The sequence below is a fragment of the Episyrphus balteatus genome, chromosome 1 (assembly GCF_945859705.1).
Source record: "Episyrphus balteatus chromosome 1, idEpiBalt1.1, whole genome shotgun sequence".
Lineage (NCBI taxonomy): Eukaryota > Metazoa > Arthropoda > Insecta > Diptera > Syrphidae > Episyrphus > Episyrphus balteatus.
The window spans coordinates 113,947,045-113,967,091 of NC_079134.1; the positions used below are offsets into that span (position 1 = coordinate 113,947,045).

General features: G+C 31.8%; 1 protein-coding gene across 5 annotated transcripts in view; it reads right to left on the reverse strand.

The window, feature by feature from the left end:
* Positions 1-2,583: 2,583 nt before the first annotated feature.
* Positions 2,584-20,047, reverse strand: part of LOC129907897 (uncharacterized) — a 34,073-nt gene continuing 16,609 nt past the window's right edge. For 3 of the 5 annotated variants that reach the window (XM_055984384.1, XM_055984385.1, XM_055984386.1), the window contains exons 8-13: positions 7,273-7,408; positions 7,112-7,202; positions 4,805-7,050; positions 4,416-4,539; positions 3,946-4,356; positions 2,584-3,884 (exon numbers count right to left, since the gene is read on the reverse strand). In XM_055984384.1, coding sequence (XP_055840359.1) covers positions 3,070-3,884; positions 3,946-4,356; positions 4,416-4,539; positions 4,805-7,050; positions 7,112-7,202; positions 7,273-7,408 — 3,823 coding nt within the window. In that variant the 3' untranslated portion in view covers positions 2,584-3,069. The remainder of the gene's footprint in view (positions 3,885-3,945; positions 4,357-4,415; positions 4,540-4,804; positions 7,051-7,111; positions 7,203-7,272; positions 7,409-20,047) is intronic. The other 2 variants (XM_055984389.1, XM_055984390.1) reach the window with 2 other exon arrangements.

Consider the following 20,047-nt stretch of genomic DNA (forward strand, 5'->3'; position numbering starts at 1 on the left):
TTTTCGTGTTTCATCGCGGAAAATGGTAAATGATTGTTTAAAAATTAGTGGTGTGCGTGGTTTATCGGTTTTTGTGCGTTTTTTGTCGGTATTTTAAACAATTAAGAATTTGGTAGCTGACATTGGTCGCCAAAGTGTCATGTTTTGACAATCTGGCGACCAATGTCAGTTCGGAATATATTACCTTTTTATGTGTACTGTGCTTCAAAGCATGGTATTAAAAGAGCATGGTATAAAAAGACAAGGTATGATCATTAGAGCCGCCATCTTACAAAATGGGGTAATAAGGTTTTGACGTTTGGCTTTGACAAAGTCAAAAGCAACAACAATTTCCAAGACAAATTTGTTTACAACAACAATTTCAATGGGCTGGGCTGTCAAAACCTTAAGTAGCCATAAGTTTTTTCATTAGAAATCATTTTTGGTAACTATAAAGTTATGTTTTTTAACAAAAAAAAAATTAATTTAACAAAAGTCTTTAAACAGTCAGGAACAATTTAGCTAATAAATTCATGCGAAAATTAATTTAAAACCCGTGTTTTACTAAATTTAAAATTTGAATCTGTCATGTTCATCAAGGTCGGGGTTGTCAGATTGGACAGTTTCGGTTACATCCCTATCGAGAACTGTCAGATGAAAGAAAAAAAGATGGCTTCCTAAGTTTTTGACAGCTGCCCTATTGAAATTGTTGTTGTAAAAAAAAATTTCTTGAAAATTGTTGTTGCTTTTGACTTTGCCAAATTAAACGTCAAAAACTTATTACTCCATTTTGTAAAATGGCGACTCTAATGTTCATACATTGTCTTTTTATACCATGTTTCTAAGGGCTTGACCACACCGAAGGGTGTATGCGGTAGAGTCTTAGAGGATATAATATATGGAGTGCTTGTACTGTTAGTTCCGTGAAGCTTTTATAGAGGGCTCTAGTTTCTTTAAGTTTTTCGATGAGTGCATGCCTCAATTTTATTTTCATAATGGCTGTCATCAACAAGGGTGTTTATTTACAGCTGTGGAACCGGACTCGGGTAGGTACGGGTAATTGTATTTAAAATTGAAAAATACTCCACACCTAAACGTAACATGAAAACTTTTTAAGAAAGAATTGCCAATCGCACTTAACTAAAAAAAAGTAATAATTTCTAAACATGAAAAAAGAAAAGGCACTTGCATTGCATACATCGCTCCCGTTATCCCGTTTGTAAGTGACGTGTTTATTTTTTTTGTTTCGAAGGGGAAATTCGTTGGTAAATAAAGAAACACATACAATTACAGAATAGGGGTATTCACGTTGTATCGTTGTAAAAGTGCAAAAGTGTAATATTTTCTTAAAATAAAACAACCAAATATAGACTACAATTTTTTTACACTTTTGCTATACCCCAGCCCTATTGCAAAAATAAAATACAATGGTGCAAAATTTGTCTATTGCAGTTGTAGTAGTAGAAAACAAAATTTTGCATTTGTACACCTTTTTGTTACACCGGATCGTGAATACCCCTAATATTTTTGTTTGTGGTTGTGTTTTCAACCAAACTACTGGAGTTTTGCTTTGCAGGGTCTTCACACTTTATAAACAAAATAAAAATGGATAATCTCTGACATTTCGAAGCGATTTCGAAGTTTTCGAAATCGATCGAAATGTAGAATATGCAATTTCATTTCACATGGAATTGAAAAGTGATTTCAATTCACTTTCGACCGAATTTCGGAACATGGGCGAAAATTCCAGAATTGAGTGAAAGTGAATCAAACTGTTTTATTGGATTTCAGAATGAGTGAATCCTTGAGTGGAACCAAATAAAAACGACATGAGTGCCTAGTTTGTGCTTGGACCACAACAGGTGCCCCTGTTCTGTAACTTTTATGACTGGTGATAAATATTTTGAATGACTAGACACGAGAAAGGCCATTTTATCCTATCAAAATAAAAGATTTTTGTTTTTCATACATATTTTCTTTATTCATTCATAAAGGTATTTTGGAATTTGAAAGAAATGTTGTTTTATTTATAGCCTGTTTTCACTATAGGCCAAATGAGACATAAAAAATACCATCGGGTATTATAGAAAAGTAAAAATAAAAAAAAATCTGCATTAAAAAAAAAAAATACTTTTTTTTCAATGAGGAAAATTGTTTGCAATAAAATTTTTTCTAATGCAAAATTTTGCAATAAAAATTTTATTTTCAATGCAAATATTTTTCAGTTGCAATAAAAATTTTTTTTAATGCAAAATTTTTAGAAAAGTTGGTTGTATATTTAACAAAATACTTTGTGTATATAAAAAGATTGTAGCACCTCGTTTTAAAGTATGTATATAGTTGAGTTGATTTTTAATAATAAAGTGATAAATGCCAATTAATGAAGTGCTAGATAACATAATTAGCTTGCGAAAGGATCAATTAATTTCTCTTTGTTTGTTTTTTTTTTTTTGTTAACTGGGTCCAGTTTTTCTGTGTTGAGCAAAAATATAAAAAAGAGACAATATTTTACGAGTAAATTTATTTATTAACCAGAAAAAGTCCACACATTCCAATACTCTACAATTAAATAACATATAACAATAAGTTAAAAGTTCGGACAAAATAAAATTAAACCATATTTTAAAGAATATTGTTCCTGTTTTTGTTTATATTAGAAAAATAAGGAAGTAAATCAAGTGGTTTTATTTAGTTTTTTTATTCATGTTTTTTTTCATAAACTTATCATTAGTTCTGCATAAAAAAATTTATCACATTTTTTTTTTCTTTCTAAAAACATAGGTATTAGTTTTTATTACAAAATTTTTCTGTCGATGCTGAATTAGGCCATAATTTTATTTCTGGACCACAACAATGCTAGAAATAAGATCGTGTATAGCCTAGAAATGATGCAATTAGAGTTCTAAAATAATATATATAAAATGTTAACTAAGTATTGAATTAAAAACATAATGTGCGTAGGATTAATGGGATGTATATATGTACATTTGTATAATTTAAAATTCTAGATTAAATTAATTTAATTAATGTATGTTTCAGTATATTTACAATATTTATAATTAAATACTATTAGAAAAAAAAAACGCTGATTTACATTATTGAACATAAACCAGACGCCTCTACGCCACAGTCAATTTTTTTAACTTTTTTCAGTTTAACATTTTGTAACTCTGGTTTGAAGGTGAATGTTGGTTCGACCTGTTCAACTTCAACCGGTTTTAATGGGATTGAGAGAGGAGGAGTGGTACTATCCCTAATTGTTGGTGGGACATTGATTCCTCCACCACCAGCGGAATTAGAACCAATAACTTCTATGCAATTTGAAAATGAATCCATATTGTTTGGCCCTGAAGTTGTATGTGATGTGATAACCTGTATAACATTGCTAGAAGTTTCAGTTGCAGCTGATGAAATGGGTGTACAAAACGAAGACACCGCAGAAAATGCTGAGTGACCAGAAAACAAAGAACTACTTTCTTCATTCCTGACAGTGGTGCTGTCAAGTGATATGGTTGGTATAGCACTTATAGACATAGGACCACTGCAAAGAACTGGAATAGTTGATATATTGCTAACATTACCACCACATGTGGTAGGATTTTGATTAAGACTAATCGATTTTGTTGTTGGATTTGAAGTACTATTATTACTCGTTACAATATTTTTAGTCATATTAATCTTAATTTTATTCACACCCAATAGGGCTGAAGTTGTGCATAAAGGATTATCGTTGGACTCCAGATTTCCTTCCAATGAGTCTCCAGTTTCTGGTATTTCTACCGTTATCGCTGGTGCAGCTTCTTCGGAAGGTGGTTGAGATGTTTCTGCAGGAGTGTCAGCAATAATGGGCGATGGTAGAGGTGTTGAAACTGTTGAAGATATTGTCCGGGTTCCTGTATTTTCATCTAAATTAAAGAATAATGTTCAAATAATAATATAATTTTTACTTATTTTAGTTTAATTTACCGCTGCTCTGAATAGAAATCTCTTCCTCTGGCATGAGCACGATTCCAACATCCTCAAAACCGTCATCATCTTCGTCATCTTTAGGTTCCTCTTTAATTTTTACGTTGAACAAGGATGATTGTGAGCAATCATCCGCTACAGAGGGTTTCTCTATGTAGGTATCAAGATCGGTGAATGGTATATTTGGTTCTTGGATTTCGACATCTGATTCCATTGTTTCATTGATTGCAACGGCAGAGGAAGCTACTCCATCATCAGCAACACCGCCCATTTCTTCTCTGCTCATATTGACTGGAACATATTCTTCATCGTCGTCTATTTCGGTAATGGATGGTTCTTCAGCTGGAACAACAATGACATCGTCATCATCTTCGTCATCATCCGGGATAACTTGTGTTTCAGAATGTGAACCTATTATATTTTTTTTTGTATTAACAATACAGCAAAAATATTAAAATCAAACAAAATACCTTCAGGGGCTTCTTTCTTTACAATTGCCACATCGACTGCATTATCGTCATCAATTGTTATCGCAGTTATATTCTGATCCTCAATTTTTTCTTCAACCTCAGGTTTAGGAGGATTTAATGAAACCTTAAAAGCAATAACAAATTGAGTAAAGTTTTGTTTACATTTTTTGTTGATAGAAGATAAATTATCATAAAATGAAAAATAGTTTCGAACAATCTTTGAATAAAAGATACAAAATTTCATAGTTGAAAAGTTGTGTGCTGTAACATTTACAAAATAAGGTTTATGCCCTTAAAATTAATATAAGATTGGGTAGGTTGGTAAATCTAAAAATTCTGATATAGAGACAACAAATAGCTATTTTAATCAATTTCTTAAACATTCATACCTTATAATCCTCATAGCAAAGAGGATGATATATTTTGTCCTCAACTCTAATAGCTGCTCGTAAATGCCATTCCTCTTGATCCTCGTTATAAAATTGCTCAAATTTTTCTTGACACATATCGCATGCACGATCAACATCACCCGGTTCAGCTGGGCAACTGGGGACCGGAGAATTGGCAGTCCGTTGATTAGAATTTTCGTCAATATTCTCCAAATCGATTTGTTGCGATTCAAAGAAATTCTTTTCACGATCCTCCAAGTCTTCGATTTCTTCATACTGCAACCAATCAGAGATTTCATAATACCATTTCCTGGAATGAGCTTTTCTTGCAGAATCTCGCTCTCTGCGATTTTGTCTGAAATGCCAATCTAAGTGCTGACTATATTTTATAGTTTGCTCTGGTGGAAAACGTACACCGCAACTGCTGCATTGCATACCACAGAAAATTGCATTTATAATAGCTGCTTGACGAGTTTTGATCGTTTCTGGAACGTTCAAATTAATTGGTTTTATAGGTTCTAACTCCTTAATAGGTTTGATTTCTTCTTCTTTAACATTTTTGTTTTCTGGGGCGCTACCATTATTGGCCACATTGTTAATAATGCCAGTTGATATGAGTTTTTGGAAAAGTTCGTCAATATTGACATTTGGTAATATTGGAGCAATACCTGGAATTGAAACTGGTTGTGTTAAAATCGGCGGTGAAGATGTGGTTTTTGGACGAACTATTGGTTCCGTTATTTCACCATCAACAAGTTTCGAAATAGGTTTGATTTCTGGCTCTGTATCTGTAATGCATGGCACAATTGTATCTGGGACTTTTTCTATTTCTTGTGGTGGTTGCATGTTAATATATTTCATGTCTTTAATAACATGTTGTCCTGCCACAATTCCTGACGGCAGAGTACCAAAACGTACAAAATATTTTCGGCCACCCAGCATTAAACTTTTAGGCAAACCTCCATATTCTACATTTAAAAATTCCCCGTTAATAATTACAGTTTTTAGATTATCTGCAAATTCTATAATATGCTGTTGCCCATCTATGGTAAACGTTTGAGGATTAGCATCTAGGAATACTGGAATAATATTCCTAGCATCAACAATCATATTAATTTTACCCACAACCAAGTCACGTCTCAGTATTCCGATGTGAACTTGAGGGGGAGGCCCTTCTGCTTGTAGCAAATGAATTTTGTTGTTGAGAGGAATTGGCATTGCTGGACCACCAAAGTAAACTTCATACCAGTGCTCATCAATATAAAGTTCGCGCGATGGGAAAGCAAAGCGCATGCGATGTGGTTCTCCATTAATTGTAACTTCTTTGTAGTCCTCATTGAAATTGAGCACAATTGACTCTTTATTATCAATGGTTATGGTTCTTGTACCAGGCTGAAAGCCGATTTCTCTGGGTTGATCCCAATCCATGAATACAATTGCAACATTACCATAGAAACGAATTTCTTTTGTGCGGCCGTCTATTGTGATCGAGCGCACAACATCTTCTTGGGGATTGTCAATTGAATTGCATGGTTTTGGAATAACAAGTGTCGGTGGCTGTGGCGGAGCAGGAACTGTACTTGGTGGTCTTCTGGATTGTGTAGCACCATTGAAAATACTGCTTGGGTTCTGCCACGGACTAGGAAGTAGCATTCTGTTGTTGAATGGTGGTGGAGGTCTGTTGTTAGGGCCAAACCGTTGTCTTTGGGGCTGTGGTTGTGATTGAACGGCATGGTTGTTTGTTGGTTGGGCTGGGGCGGACCATTTTGATACCTTAACTCGTTTCTCCTTTTCTCCTGTGATCTGTCTGGAGGATGGTATCAAATCTAATTTATCCTGAGAGCTTTCATCCACCGAAACAACGGACTCCTTGGCATCGCTAGCCAAATCTACATTCGACAATGATGAAACAGAGTCTTTTGTTAGTTTTGGAATTCGTTTTTTGTGAACAGCATCACGAGCTTCTTTATCAGGATCAACATGTGCATCTTCTTGGTCATTACCTTTCTCACTGGAACTAAGTGATTCAAGACGTTTGGCAGCATTTAATTTATTTGTTTCATTAATTTGCATTACAGTTTTAACTAGGTTGTGATATTGCTCCTGGTTGATATTTCTGCTTTCAAGCAGTTCCTGGGCTTGGCTTATAATTGTACGGATTTTGTTGTCGTTACACTCTTGGGAAGTGGTTTCATCCTGAAGCTCATATATTTTAAACTTCTGAGACAATTCCCTGTGAGATTTTTCTAAATAAAAAAAAAATATATTATAAAACTATATTTTCAGCTTCACGTTTAATTAACATACCCATTTTATTATATCTAGCCGCTTTTGCTAATTTAGCGCGAACATCATCGAGACTTGATTTGATTGGTGTAAGTTTGGTTGCTGGTGATCCCTGTAACATAGAAAATTGTGTTATTTGTTTAAGCTTGTACATGCTTTTAGATGTTTTTTTTTTTTATTACCTTAACCTTAGCCCAGTTTTCTTTTTCGTTTGATATAACAGGTGGAGGAGGTGGGGTCATTATATCGCCAGCGGTTGGATTTAAAATTACAGTTGGAATAACGGTTCTCAAATCCACATCTTCAGTACCAAACAAGCTATACAAAAAAGAAAATAATTTAAAAAAATATTCACAAAAGTCGAAAAAAACTTCCACTTGACACATATTTGTTTGTAAATATTGGGACTTCTATAAAACAAGTAACATTTGTAACTGTTTTCTACAAACTTAATGAAAATTAAGGGAAAATATTTTTAGGATAAGTCTCTCAAAATATCCAGAAATTCCCTTCCCTTTCGGATTTTCTTTTGACGAAAAGAGAAGATTATAGGCCCTATTCTGACTCGCTACGACAATCTGCCCGCAATGCAGTCAAAATAAAGAAAACGATGTAACGATATCATTTTAAAAACGCTAAATGGCTTATTAAAGGCTCAAAAACTGATTCACCAAATTTTTCTAGTGATTCGCGAGTCACAACAGATAAAAAATTCTAAACACAAATACACAATCTTTCCCATACAAATCGTATGGGAAATAGAAATTTGCGATGCGGCGGTACTAAATGTTAACATTAAGGGCTGAAACTTTTACAGTATTTTTTTTTTTCGTCATTTCCAACAATATTTTCAACAATGCTTTGAACAAAAGAAAAAAAAATTTTTTTTGAATCAGTCTAGTACATATACACATACTTTGCAATTGATGTCAGCTTGAAATTTATGCACCAAATCTTTTATTTCGACAATTTGTGTTTACATGAAAAAAAAATCATATTTAATTTTCAAAAAAATAAGAACCTACTTAATATATTCTTGGCGTTAAAAGCCGACCATCAATTGATCAAAAAGATTAAAGTGAGAACTTGTTTGAAATAGAGAGACCGACTAAATTTCGCGTTTTGCAAGGTTTGTCAAACTGATAACGAGAGGTCACTGCACTAAGGCTAGAAAAAATAAAATACAAGACTGGTTCGCACGAATTTGCAATTCTTAATCAACAGATAAAACCAAAATTGCAAAAAAAAGAAAAAAAAGAAAAAAAAATCAATGTCCCGTTTTCGAAAATTTGATTTTCAAAAAAGAATTCAATGTTTTTTCATATCCAAATTTATTTTTTTTCGGTCTTATTTTTCATTTATATAAAAACTTTTGATATTAGAAACAACGAAATAAATTAATATACTAGTGTTAATGTTTTAAAATATGTACTTAATTTAGTGAATAGGTAAAAGGTAAATAAATAAGAGCGAAAGAAATACAAAAATATGCCTATCCCTATATGCTATCATTGAATTACCCTTTTGTCTAAAAAATTTCGATGAAATTAAATCAGTTTTTTAAGAAACGTTCAAATTAAAAAAAAAAACGGTCTTATGGCAGGTACCGTTAGTAAAGATTTTCGACAAAAAATACTAAAAGATACTCCTTGCATTAACATATGGGTAATCCATGGAAGGGTTTTGGAAGATTTTTGTGTGTTTTTCCCTTTTATTTATTTAACTATTCACTAAGTTAAGCATTTTAATGCATTAACACTTAGTATTTGCCGTATTCTGCTATTCGATTCACGTGAATCGAAGGATTCCCTTTCTTAATCATGTCGAATTGTTGTTCCCGTCTGTTTTAGAAATTCTTAAGAAAAAAAATGTCTAGATTTAATTTTAACCACCTTTTAAACACTTCTTATTTTAGACTTTCACGTGAATCGAATAGCAGAATAGGGCTGTATATTATTTTTTGTATGTTTTATTTAGGCTTTGATGATCTTTGTTTTTGGAAGTAATTAATGATAAAACTAATTCATCTTTTTGTTACCCTACGTTTCCCCGGTTTCTTTCCAGCTTCCTCGGATTTTTTTTTGTATTTGACTTATATAACCAAAATACAAACAAATTGGATTCTTTCAAAAAATAGAAGGAGCATACATAATTTTTTTTAATGGAACTTACTTTATGGTGAAAATTTAGTACATTTTAATTATTATTTGCTGAATTTAAGAATTCAATAAATTAACATTAAAAACTAAACAAAACATTACAATAAAAATTAGAGCTACTATCACAATTTTTTATCACAGACTTAATAAATGGCAACACTGTATGCGCAGCTCTTGGTTCATCATTTGCTTCATTTTCTGCTGGATGCACTGACTTTCCAATGTATAGCGGGTAGAGATGCGGTTTTCCTTGTCTAAAATGCAATTTGGTTTTTTTGATTTTTTTCAGGAACCAATAAAAACTGTTTCTTGCTCAAGCAAACGAATCATGAAAACTGATGTGTAAAATAATAATTTTATTAGAAATAATAACGAAAAAACTAAAAAAACTGTTTTTGACTTAAGTTTTTTTTAGCAAGGTATAGCATTAAGGGTATATAATTTAACCAAAATACTCTCTTTTACGAATTATGTAATAGCCTATTACTGAAAATTATTCTTAAAAAAAATTTATTTCCATGTTTCATTATTTTAAGGTCCGTAATCATATTCTCTATCATTCTTGTTTGGGTTTGGGTCACCCTCACCAACCGTTTCAACAAAAAGAAATCTGGTCTCTTTGTAATAATTCCTCTATATTTGTGCCAAATATAATCCAAATTAAAGACTTGAATATTGTGTAAACAATCAGGACGATGCAAATTTTAAACTCAGTCAGATATAACTACACCAGCTAACAAACTGCATGCAAAAACATTGTAAGTCCCTTACACTTAAGTTGTTTTTGGAATAACCGTTATAATTAATTTGAATGTGAAATAATGTATGTATTATCTTATCTGCTTTTTACTCAGAATACGCAGCTACCTTTGAGGAACAATTTTTAGCAAAAAAGTTCCATTCCCTTGAAAAATATATGATGAAAAGCATTGATCGGGTAGAGCTGAATTTATATCAAAATACACTCCGCGACATAATTATAAGGACACATTTATTTGATTCGTCTTAAGATATGTAAAGGATATTATTTTTTATTTCTTTTATGAATAAGGAGACATGTATATGGAGGATTGTTTCCCACCATTTGTTTTTATTTAATTCATTAGAATACAATAATACAGTTATTTTTTCCGGGTCTGGAGCGAAATAATTATAAGGATACATCTGATTTTTGCATTAAAAGTGAGGTTTAGCGAGATCAAATGTAAACAAAAGTAAGCAAAACAGTTAGAAAATGAATTTAAACCCATTGTGACCATTTCATAAGTAAAATTTTTCGGGTATTTTAAAATAAGGCGTGAAAAATCCTTGATCCAGGCAGAAATGCTCAAAATCGAGGCCTACCATGAATAGGGCTTGTGTAAATGGGAAAAACTGGAGGATTAGAAAGGTCCGATTGTGTAATTGATAATTTTATTTACAAAGGTGACATGTATGGTTAACTAAAACGGTCAGGGAGGAAGCTTTTGGTCGAAGAGAGAGCCAAAAGTGACAAAAAATGAAGTATTTTTCGTGATAATTTGACAGCAAGAGAAATTTTCGAGAAAATGAAATTGGAAGTGAGAGTATGTTGAGTGCACTAAATAATGGAGGTGGACTAAGCCCATTCCTACGAAGGTAAATGGTGAAAACCGGCGGTCTTGCCGAGACATAAACTTGCCCGCCTTCGCCTCGGCAAAAAGCATAGGTTCTGGGATGAAAAATGGAAAAACTTTTAAGTTCATCAATGAGTGAAAATTTAATTTGGATAGCCTAGATGGTGTACCTAACGGTTTTTCCATTTTTCATCCCAGAACCTATGCTTTTTTTGTGTGAAAAGTAAATTATTTTATCTACGAGGGTGGTTCAATAACTCCCTGAAAAATAGAAGAAAGAACGTTAATTTTGGAAAAAACTTTTAATTTCTCAACAAAGTCTCTTTTCATCTCTATGTATTCAACCAGCTTGTTTCCACTATTTGTATTCCGTCCAAAAAATGCGTACGCAGGCAGAGGGAGCAATTCATATCACAATTCGTTTAATTTTGCCATTGAGACTGCGGACTTGTGCGATTTCGCTTTTCTTCAATCATGAGCTTTTTTATTTCTACATCCTAATACATATGTAAAATAGAAATGAACGATTATCGCATCGATCGCCCGTACTTTGGTTTCTGTTATGCTTTTTTTGTCCAAAAAATAATGTTTAATCAACACACGCAACTCCAATTTTTTAATTACGAGAAAATTATTTAAATGCTTTTTATTTGAATCGCTATACCGATAAAACTATTTGACTGGTCTGTCTGAAAATTTCAGTGCACAATTGAAACATCTTCTATGACAACCTCATTCTTGGATTTGAAATTAAAAGCTAATTTAGGTGAATTTTCAGGGACTTATTGACCCACCCTCGTACATCGATGTGCCTTGCATACATTTTTTGATAAGGAATAGTAATTGAATAAACCAGAGAAAAAAATAATGCGATTCATTTCATTCATTTGTGTTTAATGATTTCGTTGTTTTACATTCCTTCTTTACAACTTTTTTGAATAAGTTCATTATGTTGCTGGAAACTCAATTGCCAAAGATTGTTTAAAACTGCTACTTGAAATTTTACTCCATGATAATACAGTAGTCCCTCGATAATGTGAACTAATTGTAAATGTGAACAAGGCGTTTTCGGATTTTAGAGGGATCAAGGGGCACGGTAGTGCCCAGCCAAGTTCTCTAGCAATTTTTGGCACTACACCCTTATTTAAGGGTGTAGAAAGAACTCAGGTCATTTTAGATTCACATTACTGGAACTTTTTCCAATTGTCATCTAAATGATTAAAACATTCTCTAAACCATTGAATATCACAGTTATTTTTAGCCCAGTTTAAGGGGTTATATCTAGTTGTAAGTGCAAAAAAAAAACCTTTTTTTATGGATTTTTTGTGAAGAGTCATTTAATTATATAAACATAAAGAATACATATCTATATAGCAAATTTAATGTATTAAAATAATTCGCTGTGTATTTAAAAAAATATTGGGTTCCGTTATTTTTGTAGTAGATCTTCTAGACGACCTCCAAAAAAAAGGTGTCTGGCGGTGAGCAAAATTTCTCCGAAACGGCTGGAGTAATCGGCTTGAAATTTTTACCCAATTTTCTTAGAAACTTAACGAAGGAAAAAGGTTTTTGACAATAATTCGATTTTTTAAGCCACTTTAAAGTGTAAATTTTCGTTAAAAACTACGATTTTTTTCTTTGGGAAGCCGCCATTTTGTCAAAAATCAAAATTTTGACTATTCTTTCGTTCATTACCTGCATTCGTCTATCCTGAAAATGAATCTTTTGGTTTTTTTAATTTTAAGTGACTTGGATCAGAGATATCTTGCTCACCGCCAGACACCTTTTTTTGGAGGTCGTCTAGGAGATCTACTACAAAAATAACGGAACCCAATATTTTTTTAAATATACAGCGAATTATTTTCATACATTAAATTTGCTTTATGGAAATGTATTTTTTATGTTTATATAATTAAATGGCTCTTCACAAAAAATCCACAAAAAAGAAGGTTTTTTTGCACTTACAACTAGATATAACCCCTTAAGCATTTATTGAATAAAGAAAAAAAATCAATAAAATACAAGTAATAAGGAGTACACTCCATTGCAAAAACTGAAAAAAAGTCATAAGAATCTTTAAAATCAATTCTTCATTAAAAAAACGTAAAAAAAAACTTCATATAAAAAGATGTAAAATGTTGGCACAAAAATCTCCAGCCTGCAGCTGCATTCAATGTCTTAAGAAATGTCTAGACACATAACAGTTATTCACTTTTCAGACCTATACAATGATTGCGTGCACGAACGAGAAACACATGTAAAAAAAATTAAATGTGTTTTTATATGCTGCAGCTTTTAAATCGATCTCAGAAATGTATCCTAAGGTAAAGATTTTGAAAATATTTTACTAAGTAATACTTATTTGCATAAATTTTCACGACAGTGAAACTTGTGTACGAAACTTGATATTGACAAAGCTAATATGGATAACTAATCTTTTGTTCTTCTTCTTTTTTCTATAGTTCATTTATTTTTTTTTGCAATTAAAACTGGTTTTACTTTTAAAATGTGCGCATATTCCAAACAACAAGTTGAAACGAATTGAAAAAGAATAGATTGGCTTCTATGAGATTTTTGAAACTGACAAAAATAAAGAAATTTTCTATCAAAATTACATACATTTTCTAATAAAATTCCATAATCAATTGAAATTCAGTCTTGTGTATCTTTTGTTCAAACCTATAAAGAACTTTCCCTGCAAAAGAAAAAAACAATTCTTTAAAGCTAACAAAAATCCAGGAAAATACACCAAACTGTTATTTTGTTTTTATTAATGGAAATTATCAATTACAGTGGCGAGCAAAAAAATAGCAGTGCTTTGAAGAATATTTTAAATAAAGCTTTAAACATTAAAAAAGCTTTGATTTTGGAAATTTTTTTAAGTAAAACTCCTTAAGTTTCATTAAAATTTAATTTTTAGTAAGAATGGAATTTAATTTATTTCTAATAAGCTGAGAAACAATCCAAAAACAAAATAAACCTCAAATTAAAGCGAGCAAAATAATAGCAGTGATTTTGTTTTTCTATTAAATTTAAATAAAACAAGGACGAAAAAAGTTCAATTAAACGGTATTTTGTTAGAGAAAAGGTAGTATTTGTTCCCACGACCGTTATTTTTAATAACCGCTTCGCAACGGCCTTCCATGAAGTCGTAAAGTCTCTGAGATCTTTGAGGTGTTATAGATCACCAAACCCGCTCAACAACGGTTCACAACTCCCGTTATTTTAAGTTTTGGCTTAAGACACATCTCCTTTTATATCCCCCCAAAATTTCTAGAAGGGATTGAGGTCTAATAGACTGAGCAGGTTAATTAATGACCTCAATCTTAGTATCTTGAAACCATTGCCTGGCTTCTCTGCCGGTGTGTTTTGGGTTATTATGCTGTTGGCAGACGCATTTAAGCTTTATTTGGTGTCGGCGTAATAGAAGCATAATGTTGTGCAAGCTATCCAGGTGCCAGAGCTAGTTAATTATAGTTTTGATCCAAGATATTAGGCCAAGTCCATGGTAGCAGAAGAATCCCCAAAACTTTATATTAAACCCTCTATATGCTCTTGAATAATCTCTGTACCGATGAGAGAAAATTGGTTCTTTATGGTGATTTAGGGTCTCGGCTATTTGTGCGACGACCACGGAAAACGAAATTCAACTCTAGATACATTACAAAAACTAATTAACTTGGACGATCCAGTATAAAGTTTTGGGGATTCTTCTGGTACTATGGACTTGGCCTAATATCTTGGATCAAAACTATAATTAACCAGCTCTGGCACCTGGATAGCTTGCAAAATATTATGCTTCTATTACGCCGAAACCAAATAAAGCTTAAATGCGTCTTCCAACAGGATAATAACCCAAAACACACCGACAGGGCAGCCAGGCAATGGTTTAAAGATACTAAGATTGAGGTCATTAAGTGACCAGTAAGTGGTCAGTCTTTCAGACATCAATCCCTTCTAGAAACTTTGGGGGGATATAAAGGGAGATGTGTCTTAAGCCAAAACTTAAAATAACGGGAGTTATGAACCGTTGTTGAGCGGGTTTTGGTAATCTTTAACACCTGAAAGATCTCAGGGACTTTACGACTTCATAGAAGGTCGTTGGAAGCGGTAGTTAAAAATAACGGTCAAGGGAGCAAATACTACCTTTTCTCTAATAAAATACCCTTAAATTGAACTTTTTTCGTCCTTGTTTTATTTAAATTTAATAGAAAAACAAAATCACTGCTATTATTTTCCTAGCTTTAATTTGAGGTTTATTTTGTTTTTGGATTATTTTTCAGCTTATTAGAAATAAATTAAATTCCATTCTTACTAAAAATTAAATTTTAATGAAACTTAAGGAGTTTTACTTAAAAAAATTTCCAAAATCAAAGCTTTTTTAATGTTTAAAGCTTTATTTAAAATATTCTTCAAAGCACTGCTATTTTTTTGCTCGCAGCTGTACGCTGGGGGACAAAGTTTTTTTTTTTTAATGAACTTTTCCGAAATCCGAAATTATAATTTTTCTCAAAGATCGCATATTTGAGATATTTCCGTTATATCTAAAAGTTTTTGCTACTTTATACGTATGTATTTCCATAAGCCCTGTATCACCTAAACTATAGCTGCTAGAAAAAAAGTGAGAGCAGCTAAAAAACTTCATAAAACGAAAAAAGGTTTAAAATCTTTCTTTTTGTTTTTTCTCTTATTCATTCTCTTTCAGATGGGATAGTTTGTTTTCCAATTTAAATAATAGTTTCCATGCTACAATATCAAACCGTATTAAAAACACAGCCTTACAAAAAAAAAAAGTTCTGACCCGGAGTTGCGACTAGGTCGCTGAAACCGAATCCGAAGTCCGTTTTGTCCCATCACGTAAGGTTTTCGAGATAATCTCAAAAAATGTCACGAAAAAAAATTTTGTTTCTTTGATCAGGATGTGCGAATATATGTTAATCATATGGTTTTTGGGATTCGAAGAGAACGTCAAGAGTTAAATTTTTTATCACTTATATATTTAGACAAACTAACAAAAGAGGAGGAATTTGGAGGAATTCATGGACATGATTCAATCAAAAATTAAAAAAAAACACTTCTCCACTATTGTGAATTTAGATCGAATAGTTCTGTGGTGTTTGGCACACAAATTCATATTTGGGGGAATATTCATACTAATTTTGAAGTTTTCCTCATTTTGTTCGTTTATTAAAATTTTCCCGAAAAATATATACTAAACTTACGGCCAATTTCTTCACATAAGTCCTAAGTCAGCTTAGTACCCGGTCTAGCTAGACCTGGTACTCGGTCCTAACGAAAAGTTAGTACCTGAGTATTTCTTCACATTTATAGGACCTGATCTAATTTGACAACGAGGTCCTAAGAATTAATACGTATAAAACTGGTCTAACTGTCATTTTGAGAATTTATTGAAGTTTGAAATATTTTATTTTTACATTTGATCAAATTTAACAAATAAAAAATTTAATAAAAATAGAAAACAAGAAGCAAATAATTAAAATAAATATTGAAAAAATGTTAAATAAAGATTAAAAACGCTACAAGCAATAAAAATTCATACATTTTATGAAGAAAAAAAAAGTCAAGAATGAAGACAAGAATAAGAATGCAGAATCAATCAGCCAGAAATGGCGAGGAATTATTCAATAATATGAATGCAGCCACGAAAGCCTGCCAAAAAGGCAGAAGGACCACCATAAACCATAATAAACGAATAAAAAATATTTTTTATAGATTTATGTTCATTGTGCTAATAAAAGAAAAGCTTTTAAAAACGCAGTATTTAGTGATTTTGTATTATTATGTATGTTTTCATTCCATAATTGACCTCCATCGGAGTTAAAATTTCCGATTTTATAGTAGGTACGAAAATTCCCACAGATATTTTAATTTGTGATACGATCCTCAAAATTAGCCGAGCCCGAGGTGATGTCTATTCATTTGTTCTACAGCCTCGTTGTCAAAAGCAAGTGTCTTGCAATTCGCCTCTACTGCAAGGCTTGTACATATCATAAGCACAATTTAAAAATACACCCGAAATCGTCTGTGGGCTTTGTCCAAAAGTCTAATTCTCGTGTTTTTTGGTTAATTAAAAAAAACTTTCAAAATCAAAATGGTGTGGTGGATGTAGTGTTTCACTGCTAACTTGGGAGGTGTGGGTTCGAGCCCCACCTCAGGCAGCATTTTTTTATTTACCCCCCAGCTTGGACACCACCCGTGGGATTATATGAGATATAATCGTATTCTAAATTTATTGACCAACAGAAATTCTTTCCTATCTTTCTATTCCTTCTAACTAGTGCCGTGCAATATGCATTTAAAAGACCTAAGGTCTTACAGGCATATAGAATAATATTAATTATTATCACTAAAAACGCACTTATCAATCGATACAACACACAAGTAATTAAAAAAATCTGTAATATGGACAACAGGTCATTTAAATTTTCAAATGGAATTAAAATTCACAAAGTCCACTAAATTTAAACAAAAAATAATGAAAATTATTCTTTTTTTACGTTTTTTCTTCTTTATTAAACTGCAATATCACATGAAAATATGAAATTCATTTATTTGATTCAAGTACTAAACGCTAGACTACCGATTTTTAGGTCCTAACTTTTACCGAGTCCTAACTAATACTCGGTACCAATTTGACAGTACTAGGGCTTAGTACTTTTGTGAAGAAATCACTTGGTACCGATTTGAGTACTAACGATTGGTATAATAACCAGGTCCTAGCTGATTTTGAGGAGCTAGCTAGTACCGAGTCCTAACTAGTACTCGGTCCTAAATTGACAGTTCTAAGGCTTAGTACCTGAGTCAAGAAATGAGTTGGTACCGATTTGAGTACTAACTTTAGGACTAGGACCGGTACTAGCGCTAGGACTCTGTGAAGAAATCGGCCGTTAATGTATTTAGGGTCAGTTAACCTAAAAATCACATAACATTTTGTTAACATTTTCCAGAAAATTTTTTGTCGAACCTAATGCATTTGGGTTCACTAAGCCTAAAAATCACATTGGTTGCTTTCTAGGAGCTCTTTTCTTTAGATATTTTCATTTTTCACATTTTCATACTATTTTTTTTAGATTTTATTATAACAAACGTTTTTAAAGTTTTCCTGGAAAAATTTATTTAGAATGTAATGTATTACGGTTCAGTAAGTAAAATAAAAGTACAAAAAAAAATAATTAAAAAAAAAATTAATAAAACAAAATTGTATGAATTTCTATGTATTTTCATGAATGAAAAATTAAAAAACTGGAGCTGCTAAAAAACAACTAATGTTGTTTTCGGAATCAGCACCCTAAATTAAGTAAGAAATGATAAACAACGGTCTGGAAAATTTTTGTGTGTTGGGCAGAGTAATTATAGAACTGTAATAGTAGAAGCAAGAACAAGATAACTCCACTTTTTGACGAAACAGTAGATGCAGAAATTATAGTTTTCATGGTTTAAATAGTGAAACAAATAGATAATAATGGTACAGTGAGATAAGCCAAAAATAAAATGGGTAAAAGGGTCCAAAGGTGCAGGTGGATAAAGTTTGGTACAGATGATGTTTTCGTAATTTTGTTTCAGAATAGTGCTGAATAATTTTTTAGTTTTATTATTATTGGAAACATTGTAATTAAATGCTCTATAAAAGAAATTCACATAATATGTCAGTATGCTTGAAGTGTTGTAATACAATGGGATGGTCTTCGAATCCTAGAATTTGGACTACTTCATATTAAAAATTTTATTCACACATGCAAAACAAAAAGACGTTGATTTATAGATTTATAATTTGCCACATAAGTTGTCTGAATAGGAACAGAAATATAGACGCCTACATGCGCATATACATAAAATAAAAGAAACATAACGCGCTTAACATTATGTAAATTTTACTTATCTGTAGAGGAATACTAATTCAAATAAATAAAAACCTTTTGATAACATCCACCTTTTGGATCTCCGGGCCGGATTTAATCAGAGAGAGAGAGCAAATCGCATCCATTTTACTGTCAGATAGTCTCTGAGAGCGAAAATGGCGAGGGAACGCATATCTTTTAATGTCGGAGAGAAGTCTAAAGAGAATATCACAATGAATGAAAGGAAGTTTGAATTTGTTGTCAATTTATTTATTTTATTTTATCTGATTTATTGGTCGGAACGGTTACATAATTCGGTTACAAAACTTTTATAATTTGTAAAAATCAGATTTTTTCCGATCGAATACGATGATAAAGCTGAGCGTTTTCTGTGAAGGAAGACTCAAAATGATTCTATTAATTTGTACATATCGTTTTGTACAAATTTTGAGTAAAATTGGTTTGACTGATGAGATGTCAACAATCAAATCGATTTTTTTTCAAAATTTGTTAGCTTGAAGTCATTATTGTGTATTCAATTAATTTTTTTTACTCTTGAATCCATTTTTTTTCTGTACTTAAACTGTGTAATAACCTAACCAAAATATTAAACTCGTGCATTTTATTGTGAACAATATGCTACTAACAAAATGTTTGTTGCTAAGATACATAGATTCCTTGTGCTAGATAAAATTGAAAAATCATACTTTGAGATCATTTTGCTGTTAAGCAAGACAAATTTATGTGTTTGCTATTTTTGTATTGACTTCAACATTCAATTGTCTACAATAGGGTCTGTCTGACTTGCATATTCAATTCATACACACATTTTATTTAAAAAAAAAATGTCTTTTTTTAAACTGAATTATTTTTTGCATTCATTGTCAACTTTATCTCCACAAAGTAAACTTTAATAGCTGAGAACTAATTCAGTTTTCAAAAGTAAAAGGGACGTCTAAAGACAAATTCATTATTTAACCGAAATTAAAGATTTTAAGCCTACTCCAATTAAAAATATTTGATTAGTTATTTAACCCACTTTCGTCAGAATTAGTATGCCCAAAAGGAATGACAAAAATATATACTGATAAGTGATAATGATTAAGAATAATAATTTACAAACATGTATTTGAAAGTTTTACCAAACTTTTTTTTTGAAACAGAATTTATAGCATTAAGGGAGCAGCATTGAACCGAAAAAGATTAAAAATTATTGACTAAGAAAATGCTGAGTTTTCCTTAAGACTCAGAGCCTTAACATCTACGATACCAATAGAAAGTTTAAACGAATAATAGCTATATTATGTTCAGTTGTATCAATTATTGAGATTTAACATTCAGCCA